Source organism: Tetrao urogallus (genome assembly GCF_951394365.1).
Source record: "Tetrao urogallus genome assembly, chromosome: 2".
NCBI lineage: Eukaryota > Metazoa > Chordata > Aves > Galliformes > Phasianidae > Tetrao > Tetrao urogallus.
In genome coordinates, this window is record NC_136814.1 from 78775074 (window position 1) to 78802673 (window position 27600).

A 27600-nucleotide genomic window follows, 5' to 3' on the forward strand; every position below is an offset into this window, starting at 1 on the left:
AATGGAGAGTCAGATATTGAACATCACCCTCTTCCTAAACCAATGCTGTTTACCACCTTGAAGTCATTTGTACCAGAAAAACAGCTTGAAAACATATAAGCTATGTATCACTTAAAAATATTTCTATGGAAGTAATCAACATATGTTATTCCTAGAAACATCTAGTGCTTGAAGGTGGGAGACTCCCGAGAAAAGGAAGTAGTTTCACTTAGTAAATGACATTCCCATCCTGGCCAGCTGCCTAGGTGCCCCCTTTTCCTTCTGAGAAATTTATAAAAGTTTTGGAAGCATTTAAAAACGTCAGGGTCAGTTTTCTATGAACACAATAAATGTTAGAAACATGTTTGATTTTCTTTCTCACCCTTTGGATACTCAGAGAACCATAAAATACTGGCTGAAAATTACTACCTTGAAAAGTAACAAACTTGAAGTGATATCAATAGTACAAAGATAAAAAGTAAAGCAGAGAAGGGAGGAAAAAAAAAAAATCCAGAGAATTAGCTCATATAGTGAGAATTTTCATGGAATTCCCACATGGAGAAAGTAGCAAGAAATTTCTGGCATTGGATCTTTAGGCAGAGAAAGAAAATATAGTAGATGGTAGCTTAGAACAAGAGAAAGTTTCTTAGAACTAAAAAAATTTTCTCTGCCTTGTATACTTCATTTTTTTTTAGTTCCTTAAAAAACAATTTCAAGACATGGCCTTGCAGGTTTCCAGATTTGCTGCTCTTATCTGAAGCCCTTCTGTTCTTTATGTATTTTCTAAGACAAGCTGACCAAGCTTACTGCAACTCAAAATCTACATCTCAGAGTCCTAGTAAGTAGTTTACTAAGTAGTTAGTAACAAAGGAAGTTTAAAATAGTTGCTCTGCCTGGAAATAACAGCTAACACAACCTGTTTTCTGCAAATAATGTGAAATTCATTCATAGCAGTAAAAGAAAGTAATCATTCATTACAGTTAAAAATGAAAAATTACACTAACTGAAATCTTCCAAATTTAAATCTAAAATAGTAAGCACCACTTTGCTACACTAAACTACTACAAAATGACAGAGTACCTGGAGTTTTTTTTTAATTTGCTGCTTCTGTATTGCAGTATGATTTATTTTACAATTTAAAACTGTGTTTAATTGCATATTAAGAGACGGCTCTATGTGCAACAAGGTTTTATTAACACAGCTGCCTATCATATTTCATATTGAAAACAACCTACACTGGCTTACCTATGAAATGAGATCATAATAAAGACCTACTACATGTAAAGTAGCACATTAATATTCTATACAGACTGTAATTGCCATTCTATCCGTTTTGTAATATTCATATTTGCAAGCAGTTTTGAATAGCCTTCAATTATTTTTCTTCTAAAATGCCCCCTTTGCATTTATATTAAAACCTTCAAGAAGGCAGTTACTAACTAGGAATAACTATACAGTAATGCAGCATATCTTTTAGTTTATTTTGACTTTGTGCAAATCCGAAAGTATTTCTTAAGTCATTTTTTTTTTTTTACATACTTGAATTATTTAAGTACATGATTATTCCAGAAGCTGCAGTGCTCACTAAAGAGATAGACAACTGAGTTCTGAACTGCTTTAGAAAGCTACAGCACAGTACTATTAGAACATAATAATACAAATACTTACAAGACTAATGCACATACGACAAGTACATGGGTCTCTATAATGGTATTACCACTTATGACCATGAAAGATACAAAGATACAAAGAGCACACTGACACCATTTGATTGAGCAAATTTTCAGCTGTAAAAATTCTCAGCTATTTTTCAGTATAGTCACCCTCATTAGCTATGCATTTTCATCAGTGATGAACAAGCGTGCTACACTCTTAAAACTTTGCATCAGCACTGTTGCTACTGCTGAAACACACCACTCACTGCTGACTGAGCTCACTTCCACTGTTCAGTCTCCATAAACATTCAAGTGTCAATGAATGTCAATGGGTGCCATTTTTTCCAAATGGAGGAATTCAATTCCACACCTTGTTTTGTACACACTTCCATGTCAGACACCATTTTATCAGACTGCCCATCTGCTGACATCTGTTGCACAGTGACAAAATATAATGGGATATTGGTGGGAAGGTTCAACTCCTACTGCCATATCAGCAACATCTGCCTTTGACGCTGTGGGCAAACATCACAAAATAGGATGCATTTTAAGAAGGAACTCTGGATGTTAACAGGGCTTGTAACAAAACAAAAGGAATGAAAGCAACACAAATATAGACAACCTGTAAGATTAATAAGGTACTATACTTAAGGATATTTTTGACATGAAGCTATGAGTTAGCAAGATTGTAAAAATGCCATGTGTCTGGCAGGTGTAGTCCTGATTCTACTAACTCTCTGTAGTGCATGAGTATTATGGAGAGCGACACAAGAAACAAGTACTTTGTATGAATTACATTCCCTATTTAATACTGGACTGGTCTTGCTTTGCTTCCTTCCTTAATCTAGTGTGAATATTACATGAGTGGTATTTCATATCACATGGTAGAAACTTAGTAAACGGCAAAGAACAGGGCAATCTTAGTCTAAATCAGAGATTAAACTGTATTGTAAACTCTACAAAGACATCATTTCTAACAAAAGCAACACCCTAGGAAAATAGGTCATTAGAAGCACTGTTAGCAAATGACCTCATTTAAAACAGTATATGGAAATCTTGTCCTTTCCATTTCTAACTCGAAATAAAAGATTTTGGTTCAACTAAGAAAATCAACTTCAGTTTGTAAACTGCAATTCTCAGGTGAATTGCGCAAAACAACCCCCACAAAATTTAAGAAACATCCATTTCTTAAACTTCCCTTCATAGAAGAGCTGTCTCCCACTCGTACCTACTGCTGTCGAGACTGTCCTTAAATACTCTTCCTGAGCACTGTATTAGGAGCTTACTGAAAGATTTCACTGTGGGAACTAGGCACACATGGGTGGAAGCACTGTTACCTCTTCAGTTATGTCCCTGATGGAACTTTTTAAGTTTTACAAGACAGAGCATTTCTGTTTTGCTTGTTTTCTTTAATCAAGAAATATAGAAGTTGCAGAAAGCTGTGAAAAAAAGCTGCAAAAACTGACAGCAAAAAGCCAAACAGTCGATAGTGACATGCTAGCCCAGTTTGAGAAGTGTACTCTAACAAGAAAATCACAAATACTGCTTAAATGTTAGCTTCAGGCACTCAGAAAATGAAGAACCAGAAGCAGTCAACTGCAATATGAAATCAGAATTTCAGAATTTACAATAAGTCTGTCCTTAGTTAGCTTTTCTTTAAGATGGTGACATTTTATTTTGTGTATGTGTACATCGGACTGTAGAAGTCTGGAATTCTACACAGTTCATAAAACAAAAACCCTCCTTTGCTGCTACTTTGCTTACTTTCAAGTTAATTCTCAAAATGCTTTTCTTTCTGCTGCTGTGTTATGACAGCTATTTTTCCTTTCCTAATCCTACACTCACATGAATTCTCTGCCATTTCTACAGCACAACTAGCCTGGAAGGGAAGGGAAGAGTGTAAAAACTAAGAAAACAAATCCAGATTCTTCAGAACAAATGCCTGCATTTAAATGCCTGCATAAAAGAAACAGACAGAAGTAATTCCACTCCTTAAAAATAATTTCGTGTTCTTGGTGTTCACACATCTGAACCTATACCAAATAATCATAGAACTGTTTTAGTTGGAAGAGACCATTAACGGGCATTTAGTCCAACTCTCCTGCAATGAATAGGAACATCTACAGCTAGACAAGGTTGCTCAGAGCCACAGCCAGCCTGACCTTGAACATCTCCAAAGATGGAGTTTCCACCAACTTTTTGGGCAAGCTGTTCCAGTGTCATCCATATCATAAACAAACATACTCCTTAGGTGTACAATCTGAATCAGTTGCAGCTGACATATTTCTAACAAAGCATTCAAGATGCCCTTGACCTGCTCACCACACTACCTCTGATGCATCCCGGGATATGGTTGGCTTTCTGAACTGTGAGGGCACATTGCTGGCTCATGTCCAGCTTGCCATCCGTACCAGTGCCCACAAGTCCTTTTCAGCAGGGGTTTTGCTCATCCTTACAACCCCTAGCTTGTACCGATAGAAGGGATTTCAACAATCTAGACATAAGACCTCACACTTGGTCTTGTTGAACCTCATGAAGTTCACCTGGACCCACTTCTTCAGCCTGTCTAGGTTGCTCTGAATGACAAGCTGTGTCTTGGGCACGTTGACCACACCATACAGATTGGTATCATCCACAAACTTCCTGAGGGTACATACACTCAATCGCACTGTCAATATCACACAGAATCACAAAATTGCAAAAGTTGGAAGGCACCTCAACAGATAATTGATTCCAACCACCCTGCTAAAGTGGGTACCATACAAATAGGTTGTTTATGAAGATGTTAAAGAGCACAATAATGTAGTGTGATATTTTTATGTATCCTTCAATTTTAAATTTTGAAGGAACCACAAAGCTTCACATTGGAGGACAGTTGGACTAGATGATCTTGTAGGTCCTTTCCAACAGAATCACAGAATTACCAATGTTGGAACGGTTGGACTGTAGGTGATGAGGGAGAGTTTGTCTGGTATTCCAGTCTTTCTTAATGTGGACCTGTAAGCAGGGCTACAATATGTACTTTTGCCCCATCACAGAGACAGGAGCACTATAGCACTTACCATTATTTTTCAAATGACCAAAAACTGTTTTGTTGTTGTTGTTGTTGTTGTTGTTTTTGTTTGTTTTCCTATAAAACAGCAATAGTTAGTATAGTATCTCTATAATGAGGGCTCAGGCACTTACTGGCTTTTCTCTACCTAGGAAAGTTCAAGCCTTCATTCCCTCGAATGCATACTCACTACCATTTTGCTAGGCCATGAGGGAAACCTGCCAGCATGGTGCAAGTAACATAGAAAGTGATTAGGATTTTTCAGCAGTTCTTTGTGTAGTGAATTTAAGAATAAATTTAGCTGGCTCCAGAAGCCCATCTAAAGTAGCTTTTAACAGCCATTTACAGACCCTGACTTCCTACAGCATAGGCCTGTATCAGGCTTCTATATCCTCTCCTTCAAGTGCAAATGCCTTGTGTGAAGAACAAAGCGGGGAGTAAGCGTGGGATGCTGTAGAGAGGGCAGGCCAATATAGATGTGAATTTCCCAGTCATTGTGCATTTAATATTCCCACAGGAATGTTAATATTACCATGCTGACAGGAAAGCAGGGACGGGGCTTTTTCTAACAGCATGCAGCAAGAGGACAAGGGGAAATGGTTTTAAACTGGAAGAGGGTAGATTTAGACTTGATATCAAGAGGAAATTTTTTACTGGCAAGACACTGGAACAGGTTGCCCAGGTTGTGAACGGATGCCCCTCCCTGGAAGCATTCAAGGCCAGGCTGGATGGACGTTGAGCAACCTGGTCTGGAAGGAGGTGTCCCTGCCTACAGCAGGGGGTTGAAACTAGATCACAGAATCACCAAGGTTGGAAAAGACTTTCAAGATCATCCAGTCCAACCATCCACCTATCACCAATAGTACTCACTAAACCATGTCCCTCAACACAAAAGCCAAACATTCCTTGCACACCTCCAAGGTCGGTGACTCCACCACCTCCCTGGGCAGCCCATTCCAGTGCCTGACCAGTCTTTCAGAAAAGTAGTATTTCCTAATATCTAGCCTAAATCTCCCCTGGCGCAGCTTGAAGCCATTTCCTCTACTTCTATCACCAGTTACATGTGAGAAGATGCCCCCCCAGCTCACTACAACCTCCCTTCAGGTAGTTATAGAGAGCAGTAAGGTCTCCCCTGAGCCTCCTCTTCTCCAGACTGAACATTCCCAGCTCCTTCAGCTGCTCCTCATAAGCCCTGTGCTCCACACCCCTTGCCAGCTTTGCTGCCCTTCTTTGAACCCGCTCCAGGGCCTCAATGTCTTTCTTGCAGCGAGGGGCTCAACCTTGTGATTCTATGATACTATTAAAGTCCTCGAGGAACAAACCATGGTTTTTTAAAACTAGGAATTGCATTTAAGCCATCTTTCAGAAAAGCACTTAGCTTTCTATTACAGATGATAAACTATGAAAGTCACCATTTTTTCTTATCATCTGTCAGTGGAATACATATGTGCCAACATTACAGAAGAAAAAGTATACTGATGTAAAAACAAACCTATTAAAACATGAAAGCACTGATAAAGCATTAAGTAATGTACACATAGAAGAAGTAATTAACGATACTGAAGATAAAGCAAAAATTTAGAACACAAGTGATTGATAAGAGAAGCCAAAGGGATTACAAGAAATAAAAAGAACATTAAAGCGTATTAGAAATAAAAACAGTACCACAGAAAAACAAGGGGACCCTAGCTATAAGCAGGCATGAAAACTAAGTAGTTAAGCAGAAAAGGCAGGAATAGTCAAGTTACTGCTATACAATTGTACAGAGTACAATGAAAGGCTATTTCCTATGATATTCTGTGCAGAACTGAAAAAAAAGGGCATATAAAACAGCATCTGCAACAGCTTGACACTTTAATAAGGGATGCTCCCAATGTTCTTTTCAGAGCGCCCTTCTGATGTTTCTTTCATAATGTCAAGATCCACATTAAAACATCAGATGTGTGTATATTAAGCCCTAGATTACTGTATGGAGGATCTATTTCAACAGGATAAAGCATTTGCTAAAAAGGCAATGGGGCTTTTGCCTGCAAAGTAGATTTCCTTCGTATTATATTCCTATATAAAGTTATGAATGAACAGGAACAAGGTTCTGCCACCTATGTTCACTCTAAATATTAAAAAAGCACAACACTTCCTGGTCAAGAATGTGCTATGTACAATACAAACAGAATACTTCACAGTTTGGACTGCAAATGAGGAGCATCGAAGGACACAGATCTTCCTTCTGCCTCAGAAAGACCCTCATAGTAGCAGATACTTGATTAAATAAAAAAATCATAACTTACTTCTATATATTTAATTAATTTTAAAATACCGTGAAGAATTGGAAAAGAAAGATTTGTTATTATGGCTAATCATTTCAGAGACTATAGTTAGTTCTCAAGCAGTATTTGTATGATGCCAATTTATCACAGTTCACTGCTTGTGTTTCCAGACACAAGTGGCAGCTAGTAAAACCAACCTATGTTTTATTTATTAACTTAGCAGAAGCTGACTTATTAGATTTCACATTAATTGCCAGTATTCCACTGTAGCAACAAAGTCTTGAATGCTTTGTTAGAAATATGTCAGCTGCAACTGGATCTGAGTTTGTTTTTCAGATTAATGCTTTTACATTAGGCATTTTCTCAGTGATATAAACAATTAAAAAATGAGAGATAATTGTTCACCGCTTCTTATGCAGATCTTTAGGACAATTAAATCAATCTGCCTCCGTTTATAAATAAATAAATAAAATTCTACAGGCTGTACTGTCAGCCCAATTTTATAACTACACTGATAGAAGTTCCTCAAAATATGCCAGTCAAATATATCACGCGAAATAGTAACTCCTGGCTCTCCTTAAACTTAATGAAGCAAGTTCCTTAGAAGCAAGTTGGTCCTTGGCATAGATAAGATACTGCAGACCAAATGATTACAAACATCTCATCTCTATGAGTGAAATTCCACAAATCTCCCTCCTGATAAATTAAATGCAAAAAAAAAAAAAAAAAAAAAGTGTCCTGCATACAAACGACAATAAAACTTCCCATATATATATTAAACCAGCTCTGCTTAATGCAGAAATTCATTGGGAGCCACTAATTCTGCACACATAAGTCACCCTCAGTCACCCACAGTGAAACCACAACTGTATACTGGTACCAGTGAGGAAGAAAAAAAACAAAAAAAAACCCAATTCCTTTCCTCCCCTAATACTACACTGCCTATTAGAAGAACAAGGTGTGCATACCAGCAACATTAACAGTTTCTTAGATTTTTCCTAAAGTCCCCTTACAACTTCCCACAAGGATATGGGAAATGCCTGGCTTTGGTTCCTCTGCCCCTACTTTTTAGGTAGAAGACTCAACCAGTTAACTGAAATTGATAGATGTGCTGTGGTGCTGAGGCAGCAAATGGCCCTACAGCTTTAAAGGGAAAACCTACTGCTTGCTGGGCTGTCAGGGCTGGTTGTTGTGCCACAGTACCTGAGACCAGTGCGGTGCCAAGGTCATTCAGTATAGCAAGAGCCCTCTTAAGTTCTTAGACTGTCATGAGAAAGAACAAATGCCATGGCAACAATGCTGTGTATTTTTCATAGCCAAAATAATACAGCAATCATATCCTTGGGGGAGGGGAGGAGGCTGAACTAAAAGCTTAACACATCTTTCTCCTTTTAAGAACAAATAAGACTGAATTGCTAGAGCAATCTCAAATATCTTATTTTTTGTACCCCTGTAGCCACTCAAAATCTCCAACTTCTTCCTCAATTATCTTGCACAGTAATTTAAAACTGTTCAAACAAAAAATATGATGGCATGAAATTGATCACAATTGTGAAGAGATTTACACTACTGTTTTCTCCTTGAACCTGATATTTGCATTTGTTACTGAATACATACTACTGTTACTCTTTCCATCTTACATGAATAATAACAGCACTGATTGATAAGAAGTTTTTGAATGCAAACAGAGCACTTCAAGTTTGCTAAAATTGGTACTCTCTGCAGGGAAGGGAGATTTATGTCAGAGCATCCGATAGGGCAGACTACCAAGGCAAACATCACTGATAAGTGCAGGCAGCATTAAGAGAGCTTTCATAAAGAACTAGAAATGATCACATTATGCTTTACTTGGGGCCATAATAAAAATGACCGATGTGAAGTATCTTCTAGCTGAAGAAAACTATAAACTCCCAGCTAAAAGGGAACCCAATCATACTTCTGTAAAAATGGATTTTTCTTAAATAAACAACAAATACATAATAAATATGTCAATATTCAGTTAATACTTTTGACTCAAGTTGATATAATATAATGTTAATCATGTAGAGAACTGCTTATGCTTTGCTCATAATTTATCTAGTTTTTTTCCACATAAATCTACAGATCACGTATCCAGTAAAGTTTTCCTTTCTTCCCTCCCTCCCTTTAAATTTGCAACCGATTCAAATTTTGATCATACTTAGAAATACTAATGTAATAAATAAATGTGAGCACAGTTCTGATTTACAGCTGAAGTAGTCCTCAGGTGATTAATTTCCAGTCCAAACTCCCAAGGTTAAGTATACTGAAATCTCTTCGAAAAGATGGATGTACTTGAAGACCATCGTAAATGAGAAGTCATCTGTGTTGCCCGGTCCTGTGTGCTCAATCCATACATGCTATGATGCAGCCAATAATCTACTCTTCAACTGATAAAGTGTTTTAACAATAACAACAAAACATGCTTATAACACTTAATCACCAGTGTGCTTCTTGTTCACTTTAGGAGCCATAATGGCAACTTCTCCCATTCTGAATCACAGATTTAAAATTACAAATTACAGCTGCTCTTACCATCCATCCTCTCTCTGATGATTCCAGTTCCTACTGTACAGACCTTGTGTACCTAATTTCAAGCGATACCTGAGCAACCACCATGCAGAAATGAGCCAGCTGTATATAATTCCAAGGGTTGGTCAAACATCTCATAAGCAGAATTGTGAAACATTGAGAAAATTAAGGGTTATAATTCAAATTGTTATTTAATACTGTAAAATAATTGTCTGATTTATTATATATGGTTTCTTGATGCTAGCTACCTGCTTTCAATTAGGAATAGCAATTTTAAATCAACACAATGATACTGTAAGCCTAATTTGACTCTCCTATGTCTATGGTTTTAATAACATGATCAATTACTGTTTTGTTTTTGTTTTTACAAGGATAATTGCTTCTGTTACTAATCATGTTGAAATAGGAGGAATATTATTATTCAGTACTTTTTCTACACTTGTTATACGCATGAACGTAAAATGCACAGCATTCACTTTCTGCTCTGAATACAGATTTATTTTTTTAATGACAATCATTACTACAATTTCACATACACTACATTATTACTTATAATTCACTAGCAGTTTTAGAGAGAGGTAATGTTTTTATTTATTACAACAGAATCTTTGAAATAATCACACTATCTTCTAATGGCACACTTAGAGAACTTGGATGTGATTTTACAGTGTCTGGCATTACACAGAGATGCACGAATTCAAAACACAGCTCCTACTGGCTTTTATCAAAGCTGTGAGCTCTCACACGCTGAACTTCAAGTTTGCACTCATGCACTGACAAAGCAAAAATAAAATAAAAAACACATATAAAAAATCCTGAGGTAGATACCTCTAAGAAAACACTCAGCCTGAAAGGTTAGCATTTGCCAAAACTTACAAACAAGTGAAAACAAGGCCTTATGACCTTGCAGACATCTGGAACTACTGTCCTGTCAGTCTCACCTCTGTGCAGGGAAAGATCATGGAAAAGATCATCCTGGAAACTATGCTAAGGCACATGGAAGATAGGGAGGTGACAATGGAGAACCAGCACAGCTTCACCAAGCTTCACCAATCCTGTCTGACCAGCCTTGTGGCCTTTTTTGATGTCACTGCATCAGTGGACAATGGAAGAGCCACTGATGTCATCTATCTGGACTTCAGTAAGGCCTCTGGCCCACAACATCATTCTCTCCACATTGGAAAGATATGGATTTGATGGGTGGACAGTGCAGTGGATGAAAAACTGGCTGCAGAATTGAGGCCAGAAAGTGGCGGTGAATGATTCAGTGTCTGGATGGAGATCAGTTACGAGTGGTGTCCCACAGGGGTCAGCGCTGGGACCGAAACTCTTTAATATCTTCATCAATGACATGGACAGAGGGGTCGAGTGCACCCTCAGTGAGTTTACTGATGAAACTAAGCTGTGTGGTGCAGTTGACACACCTGAAGGATGGAATGCCATCCAGAGGGACCTAGACAGGTTTGAGAAATGGACCCAGGTAAACCTCATGAGGTTCAAGAAAGCCAAATATAAGACCTTGCACCTGGGTCAAGGTAACCCTCACTACCAATACAAGCTGAGGATTGTAAGGATAGAGCATACCCCTGCCAAAAGATTTGGGGGTACTGATGTATGGGATGCTGGACATGAACCAGCAATGTGCCCTCACAGCTCAGAAAGCCAACCCTGTTCTGGGCTTCATCAAAAGAAGCATGGTCAGCAGGTTGAGGGAGGTGATCCTGTCCTTCTACTCTGTGCTGGTGGGACCTCACCTGGAGTACTGCATCCAGATGTGGAGCCCTCAGTACAGGAGAGACATGGACCTGGTGGAGCACGTCCAGAGGAGGGCCACAAATATGATCCAAGGAGTGGAACACCTCTCCTACAAGGACAGCTGAGAGAGCTGGGGCTGTTCAGCCTGGAGAAGAGAAGGCTTTCAGGTGACCTGATAGCAGCCTGTCAGTATCTAAAGGAGAGCTACAGAAAAGAAGGGGACAGACTCTTTAGCAGGGTCTGTGGTGACAATGCAAGGAGAAATGGCTTCAATCTTAAGGAGGATAGATATAGGTTGGGTATAAGGAGGAAGTCCTTTACAGTGAGGATGGTGAGGCACTGGAACAGCTTGCCTACAGATGTGGTTGATGCCCCATTCCTGGAGACTATCAAGGTGTGGCTGGATCAAGCTCTGGGGAACCCGATCTAGCTGTGCATGCCCCTGTTCATTGCAGGACAGTGGGACTAGATTATCTTTAAAGATCCTTTCCAACTCTAAGGAATCTACAATTCTATGTCAGAAAACACAAACGTTTAGCATTTATGGATGCTTATAGGAAAGCTGGAGAAGGGCACGCTATGAGTGTAGTGATAAAATAAGAGTTAATGGTTCTAAACGAAAAGAGAGGAAATTCAGATTAGATTTTATGAAAAAAATCTTCTCAGTGAGGAGGGAGAGGCACTGGAACAGATTGCCACATCCCTGGAAGTGTTCCAGGCCAGGTTGGATAGGGTCCTGGGTAGCCTGATATAGTGGTGAGTATTCCAGCCCACCACTAGATGAGATCTTCGAGGTCCCTTCCAACTAAAATCATCCTATGGTTCTACACTGCTCAGAAGCATAGAAAGCAGAAAGTAAATTTGCTAATATAAGCAAACAAAAGAAGGCTTTATCAAGAAAATTTGCAGCTGAAATTACAATTGATTAAATTGTAATACAATAAATTAAATTGATATACAGCATGATGAAAGCCAAAGCAATTTCTAAGAGATCCAAGCAGCATTTGTTAATGATTATGTTTTCTTGCTTGAAATTATTCAAAAATATCTTTTGGCTATGGAAAACTAGGGACTAATCCAGTATGTAGAGCCCTCCAGAACAGATTCCATACTCAGTCTTACCTATACAAAAGGGAATTCAATGTAAAGGAAGAGTTTAAGAGCACGTCTCAGTATTCACCTTATACTCCCACAAATTGAAAATTATTAGTCTGCATTCAATAAAAATTATCTTCACATAAATCAGATTGCTAACTTTGAGGGTGTTACTGAAGCATCCATAAAACTTCCTGAGAAAGTCTGTTCCTTGCTGGTTGGAAAAGTGACTTATCTCTTTATGACTTAATATTTCCCTCAAGAACTCAACTAATTTGCAACTATAATCTCACCTACTGCTGAAAAATTTATCAAAAAGAAAAAGCAGGGTCACCACCTTGGGTACCAGGAGAACATATTTCAGCCTCTTTAGCAATGTATTTGGGAAAAATACAACGTGATATGACTTTGCAGAGAAGAGGCATGTGAGAGAGATAATTTTCAAGGCTCAAGTTCAAGAATGCTCGACCTGATACACAGGTAAGCAAAAGTTGCATGGCTCCTGCATGGATGAACAAGTTGCTTCTGACATAACTGAAAAATAAAAAAGGAAGCAGTAAGGTGTGGAAGCAAGGACAGGTAACTCTGAAGGAATATAAAGACACCGTCCAAATTTGAAGAGACAGGGTTAAGAAAATAAAACTCTATCTGGAACTGAATCTGGATAGGAATATGAAGTGCATCAAAATTTTCAGAGGTACATTGGAGCAAAAGGAAGATAAGGAAAAATGTAGCAAAGGAACAGATGATGAAGGGCATAGTGCCTTCTTCAGATTGAGCTTTATTGGTAAGATCAGCTTTCTGGAGCATCACATGTCTGAAACCAGTGGGAAAGTTTGGAAAAGAGAAAATTTACCCTGAGTGGAGATGAGCAAGGTTGAGGAACATCTCAAGAAACTGGACACATAAGGCCATTGGATCTGACGGAATGCAGACGGAATGCAGATTGTTGAGAGAGATGAGCAATGTCATGGCAAGGCCATTATCTTTAGATGGTCTTGGAAACTGAAAGAGTTCTCGAGGAATGGAAGATAAAGAATGACAGACCAATCTTCAAAAAGGAACATCCAGAGAAACACAGGTCAGTTCACATAACCTCGATCCTTGGGCAGGTGATATAGCAAATAATCCTGGAAACTATTTCCAGACATATGATGGACAACATGGTGAAAGAGTAGTTGGCACTGCTTTACAAAGAAGCAAATCATGTTTAACAACCTGACAGCCTTTTATTACAAGCTGCTAGAGGTTACCCAACACTGGAACAGGCTGCACAAAAAGAATGTTGTAGTCTACATAGTTGAAAAAGTTCAAAATTTGATTAGACACAGCTTGAGCAACCTTCTTTGAACAGAGGGCTGCGCTAAGTCACCTCCAGAGCTCCTTTCCAATCTTATTAACTCTATGGTCATCTGATGAACTACTTTATTTAAGCAAGTTAACAGAACTGAATTGTAGCTCACAATTGTAGGAAGGAGTCAAACTGAACAACTGAATATTCTAGCCTAAACTGAGCTCTGCCAATAATTTATTCCTGTAGGCAGAAGTACTACTCAGATTTTAATCTCTGTAACCTCTCTCTCATTCATATACATTTAATATAGGATACCATGGGGAACTGTAATAGCTAGGCTCAGTAAAAGCGTTTTCATTAAATAATGAGGCTACATGAAAAAAAAAAAGAGTTCTTTAAAATAGCAACTTCAGCTAGAAGTTGGATTCTCTGAAAACACAGAGACTAGGAGTAACTTTTAATGAAAGAACTAATTTTAAGGATGAAATAAAGCCAACAGTTTCAAGACCTAACACCTATAGATTTACTTGTGCTTTGCCAGCTAAATTCAGGGATTGACAGACAAAAGAAAATACAAAACACAAGTTAAATCTTCAAAGGTTGAGCTGTAATCATGTAACTTGGAATGCCAACACTTAAAAAGAAAAAAAGACATCAAAAAGCAAATTTTTTCTCCTATTTTTCCCGTATTTTTTTTCCCCATTTTCTTTCCCTGTGAAGTTGATTCAATTTATTTCTTCCTTTGCCAGCTGTTACTGGAACCAAAAGAAAATGCACCATCTTAAACAGTAGGAAAGTGAACTTGAGTAGATTGAAGACAATTATTTCCTAAAACTATTTTAATTCTGTTAGTGCTGTATTAATTTCAAATGTCTTTCAGCAGGAAAGAAATAAGCCTGTAAGACAAGCAATACAAATTGTGCTACTGTAAATTTTTCTATGAATGTGTACATTTACAAATGTGGTTCAGATGAACAAAAGTATCAGGTTGCATGTATTTCATTCAAGTTAATGAATACAATCAACAACATCTTAATTCTAAATCTAATCAAACCATATAAATTATTTTTTTGCTCAAGCATACCTCTATCGGGAATACTCCCAACATTTCCAAGACGTTCTCTGCTGCACAAATCATGGCCATACAAACCTTGCTCTCTAGCTTAACACCAGACCACGTCATTGATACTCAGATCTAAATGAAGTCAGCTGCTACTGCTTTTCTCCCTCAACACAAACCTAGTACAGCATCTTCTTCCTGCATCTCCAATCTCCTAGTATTGCAAATTCATTAACAAACTCACTTCTCATTCTTGCACTCACCCAAGCATACATTACATTCATAGACTTAGCTGTGGATTGAGAAGGCTGCATCAAGAAGGCCTGATTAAAACTGATACTCCAAATTCATAAGCCCTTGGCATGACAACTCTAAGTCTAGCTCTATAAACGTGTTTAACTTTAGCTCACCACATCCTATCTCCCTAAATTAAATCTATGTCAGAAATCTTGTGAATCCTGGGAGTTCCTGCTGCCTTCAGTCCTGAAACCTACCTCCCACTCTGGACAACATAATTAATATCACTGTTGCCCTGCTAGACCAAGCCTTAACCACCCAGATGAGTGCTGACACCAAAAATCTAAACTACAGAACTAGATTTAATCTACTATACACCTCAGCCACACGAGCCAGAACTCAAACCTTAGCTACAAAACAAACCTCAAACAGCCAATCCTTACAGCCCAGCCACAAACCACTCTCTTTATCACTTGTAAATCACTCAAAACCTAGCAGTGAGGTCTGCTCATTTTGGAGGCAAACCGGGGACAGCAGTTCCGCCTAGATGTGGTACTCACTGCAGGTCATCAGGAAGAGCAGATTCAAAAACAAACCACCACCACAACCGTTGTCTATGACATTCTCAGCTCAGGGCATATCTAGGGAGTTTGTTCTAATACAACTCTAGCCTGACTAAAACCCAGGCAGCAAAATAAGCACAGCTTGTTAGGTTGTGACAAATGTTACCTTTCAAACGTTTTCCTCTCTGCTGATAACCTTATTTTGCAATCCTAAACCTAAATCAGGTGTAAGTCCACTGCAGCCATCCCAACCAACAATCTAAGCCGAGCCATATGGTCCCTTGAAAACGTAGACCCTCAGCCCAAGCATACAGATAAACCGATTGCAAAGCAAAAATACTGCTTATCAAAGAACATGTAAGGATCAGAAACAGTATTTCTATGTTTGATGGAACACCACAGAAGATACACCGTTGTGCATGTGCTTCATGGTTATATCTCACAGTGCTTTAACATTTCAGAAACTACTGAACAAACATCAACTAATCCTCCAGACACTGTGATTTCAGTAGTGATGACTATGCATAAAACTCAATAGGTTGATAGCCACAGCTTCAGAGGTACTTTTTAACAACAACAAAAAAATCAGCTACAAATAAGATCCCAATGGGGCAGGCCAATGCTCTAATTCTTTATGAACAGAACCATCCTGCATATTTAGAGAGAGGGAAATATGTGTGAAGCAACTTAAATATATAATGTGTCCTGTAAAATGAAAAGATCATTTTGGACAAAAAAAAAAAAAAAAGTCATGATTTCACTGTTAAGTCACTAGCTTCCTTAGCTTCCACTTACATTTTACTATTTTTAACTAGGTGATTATTTAGAAGACAGTTTAAACTGTAATTACTCTTTCAAACAGAAATCCATTTAGTGGTAACTTCTAGCTAGAAATTCTAGGGCTACAATGCTTCCCATTTCTATTATATGCAGATATAAAATACTAACAGAAAATGTACTGCAAGCCATTGACAGAGGAGCTATTCACTTATACTGTTTCCTGAAAAGCATTTGGTGAAGCTGTGTTAGAAGAACATCATAATGATGACTTTAAACAAGTCCAAAATAAAAGGTAAACCTGATATTAAAAATTACCTCACCTACAAAATGAGCTTCTAAGAGCACATATGGTAGATAACTAATTCACATAGGTAACACCGATAACCAAAAGCAGTAAGGAAGCTGTGGTTAATTTTCTGTAACATCATGCTGTTTTATACATCAAAGCTTGGCATGTCCTGTGAAGAGAGCAAGTTAACAGGAGCACATCTATTTGATTAGGCAATAATGACCGTGTACGCAACGTATGTTGCTTCTTCTATTTAGAGTGTACTTTCAAGTTTACCAAAGGATTAACTGAGTTGTAAAGAAAGCAACAGGAAAAGGACAAGAAGTAAATAAGGAAGTAGTAAAAGCAAACTGCATCATAAACCCAGATAAGCATTCATCTCTTATTTATTTACTGTAAGGTGTATCAAGAATTCAAGTATTTAAGTTTTTATTTACTATCATGTTAACTTCTGTTTATTTACTTTTTTTTTTTCTAACCAGTCTTTTTAGAAAGTTTAGATTTTTCAGATGATTTAAAACACAAGGGTTTCTAAGAGTAATACCTTTTTATTTGTTAAGGAATGGCATATCCTGAATTTTGAAATCAGGCATTTCCCCTTTTTTGGTACTTATGTTTTCATGAATGAGATGATTCACCAAAATTAAGACTAATAATTCTCTGGACAACAGATATGTCAAGTCCTCCTCATGTAATTAGTATTTGGTGCTTCAATTCTCTAACACACCTGAGTTCTTTTGATTGTATGTCATCCCCAATTTTGCCAACCATTACCCTACTACCCTTTAGTTTTGTAAGAACACTTCTCAACTCCTTTTTCCTCAATGCTATCATTTCATGATAGAATGAGGGAGTAGAGAAACTGTAGGAGCCATTTTTAATTTTTTGGTTTCGACATGCCCTACTGTTTTGTATGCATCTTAAAATCCAATCTTTTACAGAGAATGACATATGACACAAAGGTAGGTGTATGCTTCAAAGATATATGGCCCTCTTCTAACATACAGTGAGTCCTGAATGATTCTTTCGCTGCTGTCTTTCAGGGGAAACATTTATGACTTCACAAATACGTATCTCCAAACCACGTATGTATCTTTGAGGGGAAAAAAAAAAAAAAAAAAAAAAAAAAGCAGATCCACTGGTCCTTATATAAAACCATTAATTCCTTTCTTTCCAGTAGCATCAACAGTCATACGGAATAAAAACATAATTCTGTACTTAGCCAGGGCACGATTTTGCAACAACTTTCAGCATTCACAGTTTGAAGTATGTTACAATCTGTGCTTACCAACTTAACAAGAAAAGAAATGACATCTTAAAAAGGATGAACAGATGTCCAGATGCAAGTTTAATTATTTTCATGAGGTCTCATAGCATAACTCTTTTCTTTTACATGGGTGAAGTATTACTAATTTGATATGTAAGTCAACAGTAGAAAATGCAAAAATCCAAACAGGCTGAACAATCATTTTAGTATCTTTTAGTCACATAATATGCTCAGCTACTTTCTTCTGATCAACAAATTAAGCCACTTTACACCATATCTGGGAAAAGTAGCAAGGAATTTTTCTATCCCATGTAAACGCTTTATTACAATTTTTATAACACAAACATACATCTGAAGAGATTAGACATATGGGTAGAAAGGACAACACAGGAAACTACTGACTTGTCCATCTCATCTATGTGCCAGGAAAGATCATTGAACAGATCCTCCTGGAAGCTACGCTAAGGAATGTGTGGAAGAGAGGGAGGTGATACGGGACAACCAACATTGCTTCATCAAGGGCAAGTCCTGCCTCAACCTCATGGCCTTCTGTGATAGCATCAAATGAACAAGGGAAGAGCCACTGACTATCTGAACTTCACTAAGGTCTTTGATACAGTCCCTCACAACATTTTTCTCTCCAAATAGGAAATATATGGATTTGATGGGTGGACAGATCAGTGGATGAGGAACTAGTTGTAAGATTGTACCTGGAGAGTAGCGGTCAGTGGCTCAATGTCCAGATGGAGATCAGTGTTGAGTGTTGTCCTCCCTCGAGGGACAGTACTGGAACTTTAATATCATCATCAATGACACTGACACTAAGATAGAGTGCATCCTCAAAAATTTTGCAGATGACACCACACTGTGCATGGCTGACACATCCGAGGAATTAAGTGTCATCATGAGAGACCTAGACAGCCTTAAGCAGTGGACTCAGGAGAATCTCATGAAGTTCAACAAAACCGAGTGCAAGGTCTTGCACCTGGGTCAAGACAACAGAAAGTTACATAATCGGGAATACAAGCATTTTACAAATCGATTAAAATTAAACTAAAAACCTTGAAATGTCTACAGGATCCATTTAGAAAAATTAAAAGGAATTTTGTTTTCAATCCAATTCAATGTTAGAAAACAGCACTTTAAGTAATTGTACAAAATCAAAGAAATTCGCTTGGATGCAAAAGCCATTATTTTCAATTTCTGTGGTTCACCAAATATTTAGGAATTAATTGCAGGCTAGCAAAAAGACATCCAACATTCCTGTTGGACATCCAACATTCATCTCTTACCATAACTAAACCTGAGAGTCTCTAATTCCATTTTCTGAAATGGAAGACATGAAATAGCTTTGCAATTAATAGAAGTTTTGCTTAAGTAATAAAGCAGGATAATGATAACATTCAGTTAATGGAAGTTAATCATACAAAGTTTTAACCATTTGCAAATTTACATATTTAAGATGTTTTTTTTTTAAACTGTTATTTTGAATATTTCTAATTAAGAAGTGCATTGTTACACTTATTATAAAACAAGAAAAAGGATTTAAAACTTATTTCAGGATAGTGCCTACCAAAGGTACTGCTCCATAAAGTCAGAAACACTCAGAAACAGATCTGTAAATCAGGCTGTCAGAAATACTGGAGTTTAGTGTTCTACTGTACTAAGAAGAGAAGCTTGTGTTAAGCAAAAATTTCAGAAAAATGATCACTTATAGAATGTATATGGGTTTGTAAGTAAACATAAGACATGAATGTGCATAAATTAACATAAAACTAAATACACAAATCAATGAAACTGAAAATATTCATTTCTCAGCAAGCCGGAACTCTAGTTATGTACAGGGAACTACACGGACTTCCAGTTGTCAAGATCTTGTACTTCTAAAAAGGTCACCTACAGAGATACCTGCATGCAGTTCCTGTACTTACATATTCCGTCACCTAGAGTCTTCTCCATTTCCCAGACAAAGTTTGACCTCCATGCTGTCAGTGAACATTTCCAGACTGCTTTATTACTCTAAAACACTGGAGATTTCCTATGTATATGAAACTCAGTTATTCTTCTGATGGATACTTAAAGGCATCATGTTTTAAAAGGAGTTGAAAGAAAGCACCCTAAGCTTTGGTAGGACTATATGAAACTCCTTTTCCAGCCCTGAGTTTGCAATTGGTTGATCAAGGTCAATTAAACTCCCAGGAAGCACTATTAACACTAGATGGGAAAAATATAAATACACAAATTCCTTAATCAGAAGGCAATATGCCTTCATCACCCCTGTGCAACACTGCTGGGAAGAAAATAAAAACAGAAATAAACACATAAAAGAGGGTGTATCACTTCAGGAACAAAGGCAGATTTTTAACAGTGGAAGGACATAGAAGCAGAGCAGTAAACTTTCTTTATGGAAACACATTTCTAAATTCTCGGATGTGAGAGAACTAGATGATCCAAAAAGATCTTCAGAGGGGTGCACAGAAAGTGCTGTTTAGAGAAGGGGTAAAAAGGAACCTCATTAAGTTATTAAGCTTTTAAAATTCATAGTCAGAAAATTTTCTATGCTTCCCTCTGCACAATAGTGAAAATACATCTCATGTTAAAGGTGGGAGGCATTTTGTGAAGGCTTCTGATAAGCATAAAATCTGGAAATCTGTATTATGTATTGATAACAGAAAAGACCTGCAGTAAGCACAAATGTAAGTAAAATGTAACAGCAGAAGACCTATAGGTAGCAAAGAGTCTACCTGAAAAGAGGCCTGGCCCTGAAGCTGAAAAAGTCAAGTAACAAGTGCATTTTGCTAACCTGATTTTTTTTACTTTTACATATGGTAAATATAAAGAAACAGGTCAAAAGAATCTTCATTTTTTTCTTTTGAATGCAAGTTTCTGTCTGCCCAGAAATTCTCCTTAGTTCTGAAACTGGGCCAGCTCTTTACACAAAAACATTTCATACCAAAATCCTCCAGATGAAGGGCAGGATAGATGGTAGGTGTTCTATGTAAGGGTTACATAGGAAAACAACTTATTAGCGAGGAAAAACTCTGTGGCATCTTTTAGACTTTCCACTGTACCAACTCTACAGAATAAACTCCTATTCCTTGCACAAGTTTTAACCACTTATAGCATTTCTTTCTGCTTATGTTGGTTAAAAAACAAACTGCAAAACTGTTGTACACAACAACTAAGGGCATCAAGCCATCCTTGAGAAACAGACTTTTAATTCATTTACTATGCCAGCTGTTGTACAGGAATTGTTCAAGGATTAAATCACCAATTTTTTAATATTTATGTATGAATCCAATCTGTTTTCTTCCTGTAAATATATAAATTACACTGCAAGTAATAAAAACAAATTACCTTTAGAAAAATCCAAGTCGCTACTGCTTAAGGAGAACTCTTTGTGGTTAAAATCATAGCATACTAATTTACTCTGGTTTTCTCAACTTCAAATAATACAGTTTTGTAATCTTTCCTTTTTGTGACTTACAGAAAAATATAAAGACTACTCAAGCAACAAGTAGGATATTTTTTAAACTGCACCACAGTGTTGGTGATACACCTATGATAAATATTTTTTAGACATACAAATGACTTCATTTTTCACTTAATAACAAGGTGCATGCTTTCTTTTCATTGATCCTTGTAGGACACTACCCGATCAAGTCATATTCCCAACTGAGACTGTACCATTTTTAATTAGATGTATACCACTGAAAAAAATATATGAAAAATATATGAAAACCTACATGATTTCACATCTTCTCCAAATTTTAAAAGGCACATCTACTCATTCTCTCTTTATTTCCAACTCTATAGTTTACTTGAAAAAAATTATGCTGGTTCTATCTATTCAAACTCCACATCATTTCAATACAAAAATCCATATAAAAAAATCAATTTTACCAAATATATTATCTCCACTCCATTTCCCTTTTCATCTCCTATTCATTACAATCAACAAAATACAACTTTAAGTGCTGGATAACATTTGTATCATGTAAATTAATATAATGTGAAGCAACAAATTTAATTCTGAAGAAAAATAACACAACTTTCAATCTCAAGTACAAATGGAAAAAGAGACAATTCTTTGTGGGTCCAGCTGGATACCAAAGTCGTATGCCCGCATAGCTCACAATTTACATCCTTAAAGAATTAATTTCAACTAACTCTTAATATTAACTCAAGTATTTTCCAAATTACTCAGCATGATCTTAGAACCTATACAGCCTATTATATACTCTGATCACTTTACTTTTGCCTATCAGGAATGTTTATTTTTCTTTATATCTCTTTTGAATCTGCTGGTAGAATTAGGATTCTTAAACCTGCACATTTTATATCAACTGACTAAAATGCTATTCTGGCACTGCTCAGCAATAGCCAAAACACTGCTGTAAATCAATTACATTCTAGCTGTAAGTGTAGAGCACAGCACTGTATGGGTGCTGTGAGGAAAGCTAACTCCATCCCAGCCAGACTCTGTACAACATTGTGTAGAACGATGAACTGACTACATTCCATGAAACAAATATATATAGAAAAAAAATAACAACAATGCTTGGATTTTCTCCAGAAGAAAAGATGGCAGTACCTGGTAAGCTTGCAACATCTGCTCAGCAAACTTCTGTAGTTCTGACAGTAGAAAAGACATTAAAGAATTTCGAAGTGTGTTGTTCCTTCCTAGCAAAACAAGAGTGTGTGACACAGCATCCAGTGCCTGAAACTAAAAAGAAATGTAATCTTTCAAAACCTGCTTTTTTTTCTTTTTTTCTTTTTTTTTTTTACCCCAAATGAATCCCTTAAACAGAAACAAGACTTACATGTTGTTTTTTTAAGAATGAAATCAAACTCCTTTTTCTTATAAATTATGTATGTAATTAAGGTAATACACCATATAGGAGACATATATTCTCATATACCATTACGAAAACCCATATGCTTTACTCAGAAATCATGTGCTCTCTTAAATTTAGCACTACACCATATAAAGAAATGTCTCCAAGGGTGCAAACTCTGCAGGGGGCAGCTCTTGGGCATTAGATGCCATCATGCCCTTCCTGCTGTCATAGCAAATGAGTGATCACTCTGCACAGACAGAGCCTAATTTTGTCATAGATAGACAAATGAACAAACAAATAATTTGAAATAAACAAGCTAAGAGATATATTGGATGTTTCAGTCAATGGAGTTATCAAGAATAAACTTGATTAAATGCAAACTGATAGAAGATGCATTGGACTTTCAAGTTTAAACAATTCATTTGCAATTTGTTTTTAACTGGCTGTTATTTAGGCATGTCTCTTGAACCACAAAATGAGTTATGTGAACTTAAATGAGAATTATGATTGCTATTCCTTTCTATTTAAAACAAATAAAATCTATTTTCTTAGTTTCCATAAATGCAATGTAATTAACATGTTAACAATTAACAATGCAACAGTAATTATACGCTGCTGTACTTTACATAACATACTGCTCTAGACAGCAACAAAACATTTAATATAACACTACTAGAATATGTTTTTCTAATGCAAGAATTGAAAGAAAAAAAATTAAATATAATGAATATAAAACTTTATACGCCTACAGCATTCAGTTTATTCAGTAGCACTTGCACAGTATCTGCTGAAACAGCTAACACACTGCAGATGGATATTCCTGACTGACAAAACAGTACTCTGACCTTGTCTTAACCACTCAAAAGCACTACTGCAAGTAGTTAATTCCTCTAGCCAGATTATGCTTATCTGTACTCAGACCAACTGCTGTTCTTTGTCCATTTTGTTTGGCTATGAGTTTATGGGGAAGTTCAGGTTGGATATTTGGAAAAAATTCTTTTCTGAAAAGAGTGGTGAGGCACTGGAGTGGGCTGTCCAGGGAGGTGGTAGAATCACTGTCCCTGGAAGTCTTCAAGAAACATTTAGATGTTGAATGAAAGGACATGGTTTAGAGGGGAAATACTGTAGGTGGACCCGTGGACTAGATGATCTCTGAGGTCTTTTCCAACGTTGGTGATTCTATGATTCTATATATATTCACATTGTCAACTAAACTACCACTTAACAAGTCTGAATGGGACAAATCTTCCTGAAAAGCATTTCCAAACAGTTGACAATCAGGAAGGTAATGATGAGCCATCAATGTGAACTTACAAAAGAGAATGCTTAGACAACTTGATAGCCTTCTAGGATTAGATGTCTAGCTGAATGGGTGCAAGGAGAACAGCGACCTACCTTGATACAATAAGACTTTCAACACTGTCTCCCATAAAACCCATTTCAACAAAATTTTTAAGTATTATGTATGAAATACTGAGTAAGTGGACAATGTGAGGAATTAATAACTGCCCAATTTGCCACACCTGGGGAACTGTGATCTGAGGTACAACATCCTGCCAGAGGCCACTCACTATTGGTATTTCTCAGGGCTTACTGTTGGCACCAAAGCTGTTTAACATCTTCACGAGTAACTTCTGTTATGATGGGACAGACTGCACTCCACTGCAAGTTTGAAGACAATACAAAAGCAGAAAGAGTGGTAGACTTCCTGGTGACCAACAAGTTGAAAAAGCTAGCAATATTCCTTATGACATAAGCCAACACCACCCCAGTCTGCAAAAGCAGAAGCACTGCCAGCAGATTGAGGGGGGTGATCTTTACCCTCTGTTCACCACTGGTGAAAGGCATTTGGAGTGTTGAGGTTCATTTTTGGGTTCTCCAGCAGAGAAGAAGGAAACATGTTGGAGTGAAACCAACAAAGATGGTGATGAAGGAATTGTAATGTCTGAAACACAAGAAGCTGCTGATAGAGCTCCAACTACTCAGCTTTAGAAGAAAAGGTTTGGAGGGATCTTATCAATGTATATATCGGATGGGGAAAAGTAAAGAAGATGTAGCCCAACTCTTCTCAATGGTACCTGGTGAAGTGACAAGAAGCAACAGACAAAACACAGGAATTTCTATTTAAATATGATTTAAATATATTTATTTATTTATATTTATTGTGATAGTAATCAGTGATAGAGGTTGCCCAGAGAGATTGTGGAGTCTCTATCCTTGGGGATATTCAATGCATGACTGAACGCAGCCCCTGACAACCTGCCCTGACTGAGCCTGCTTGAGTAGGGAATTGGATCTTTCAACATCAATGAATATGGATTTACATTTTTGCCTTGTTTCAAAACATTACCTGCCAAGTCAACTGGTTCCAGTTTCTATTAAAATACTGCTACTACCAACAAAAACACTGCTAATTATATCTTTCATTTTACTTAAAAAGCAATTCTTACACAAGCATGAAATCAATCAGTCTTTTAAGTATTGTGATGGCATTTAAGATGCATTGAAGTGCTCAGGTTTCCATGGTTCAAGAAGAATACAATTTACAGATTTATTTACTTATTTTCACATCTTAAATGGATTAACTATCATTTATTAGCTAAGGTTTCTAAGAGTTACAATTTTAATAACACCTTACTAGACACTTACATAGCTATTAGTCCTAGACAATACACTTTTGACTTTTATAAGCCTATGGAAGCAAAGAAGCACCCACACTGACTCATTATCTTCAGGCATATTTATAGCACAGATCTTTCAACTGTATCCCAGCAATTTATGGTGTAGAGACTATATTCATTCCAATGTGAAACTAGTAGTGGTTCCCATTCTCTACTGTTCGCTTCTCCACAGAGCTATAATCTCAAGGATATCACAGTTTACATTTCAAGTTCTCAAGTTCATGTACTACCTGAATATATACAGATTTCATATATATATATATATATATATATATATATATATATATATATATATATATATATATCCTGTAAGTTATTTAGCATTTAATTCTACCAAGAGTACACATCCTTGAGGAAAGTAATAAAATACAGTCACCCTGCTTTAATTTCTTCATGATTGAGGGTCAGTATGGTCACACCCTGCTAAAGCAATCCAGCATCTTCCTCCTCTCACCCGTTAATCAGTAGCTTTCCAATTACTTCCACAATGGTCAATAGTTGATGTAATGCCTGTTTACCAGCCTAATACAACCAATCGGCTTGGCTATTATTTGCCCATTATGAGACAATCTCCCATTCACAATCTTAACAATCAAACGTTAGTGAATCTTTGCTATTAATCACCTCCTTTAGGTGTAATCTCCAAATAAATACAAGAAAATTATAAAAGACAGTGAAGTTTTTCTGATCAGCATCAAGTCTTCATGCTGACACAGATAAATAATAAATCTCTACATTAAAGAAAATTCAGAAATTGTGTACATATAGCTTTGAAAATCTGCAAGATTAAAATGTTAAAGTTAAATGTTCCATTAAAAAATACCTGCAGCTATCACTAGAAGAAAAAAAAGCAAAATGAGACCAAATAAAGGAATTAAAAGATGAAATGTGATCTGAAGACACCTTCACAAACTAATGAGCTTTCATTAGACATTATTCAGTACTCCATGCTCCTTAGACAGGCAAAACTCATTGATTCAACTATAATTCAGAGACAGAAATCAAATAGCACAGCCTGCCTTAGGTCCGATAAAGTATTTTTCAATGCTACTCTTCCCAAAGAACACTCTCGAAAGAGAATCTTTCAAAAAAGAGTCTATATTCTTTCTACTTTGGCAAGAGTTACCATTTTCTAGTAGGAATTATGCAGGAATAAGTGATAGGGAATCTTCAAATTTAAAACCTAAGCCTCTACTAAATTAAGTACATAGGGATTTTATAATGATGGTACTTACGGAACTTGAGATATGAGTATTGATGTCTCTGAAAAATCCCACCTGCTAGTGATTTATTAAAGAGCACAGATTCAATGTTGCATTTTGGTGTATCTTAGTACATTAAAAAAAAAAAAAGGAGAAAGCAAAGAATTAAAAAAAAAAAACCCTCAGAGGCAATATACATTAAAAACACACCAAATTTATATTAGATTAGAAAGCAATCCACAAATACAGAAGAAAAGCAAGACTTCGTTCTTCAAAGTGATGTTCATATGTTGCTAATTAAACTCTAGAAACACTCAAACTGATAACAGTTCAAATAGTATGTAGTTTCATTAAAAATAAAGCACTTCCTCAGCTCTCAAATCTATCAACCAAACATTAAAAAAACAACAGAAATCTTTTAATCCCTTGAGTTGGTATAGATGCAATGAAACCTGCGCTGTTCAGGATTTCTCAGTAGTCAGAAAACCAGATCGCAAATAAATAAATAAACAAACAAACCAACAAAAAACATACCAGAAACAAGAAAACAATGGAGTCTGGTAGACGCTTAGCCCATAACCCTCATTCCACACTCCAGCTTCTACTCTCTACCCACGTTCCTCATGATGCACAGCAACCTTTCCCAGTGGTTGGGAAGGATGTGTGTTGCCAAAATGAATACACAGTATCAATGTTCTGCTTGCCTCAGGCCTATCAATTCGGTCTCTCCTGCAACGTGCCAATTTTAAAACCCCCTGGAAGGTATTTTTGACTTTCCACTGCTCTTGCCATGCAATTTCAAACAGGCTAATTTTCAAAAGTTATTAGTAAGTAAAAGAGTGATCAACAAGACAAACAGTGCTCAAACTTGTTTCTCCAGAAAACTGGGATAAAAACCTTTAAATATCAACTATATGTTTAGAATATGTTAGACTTCAATTCTTTCAATTTCAAAAAGTGAGTTTCAAAATTGTTAGTTCTTACGCAAGCAAAATAATTCCTTCCTGAATTACATGATTCAGTAAATCTTGTG

General features: G+C 36.8%; 1 protein-coding gene across 1 annotated transcript in view; it reads right to left on the reverse strand.

The window, feature by feature from the left end:
• Window positions 1–27600, reverse strand: part of MEI4 (meiotic double-stranded break formation protein 4) — a gene marked incomplete at both ends in the record, with an annotated part of 69994 nt that overhangs the window by 16604 nt on the left and 25790 nt on the right. Inside the window, one exon of the mRNA XM_079550366.1 lies at window positions 22438–22569. Within this exon, the coding sequence (XP_079406492.1) occupies window positions 22438–22569 (132 nt within the window). The remainder of the gene's footprint in view (window positions 1–22437; window positions 22570–27600) is intronic.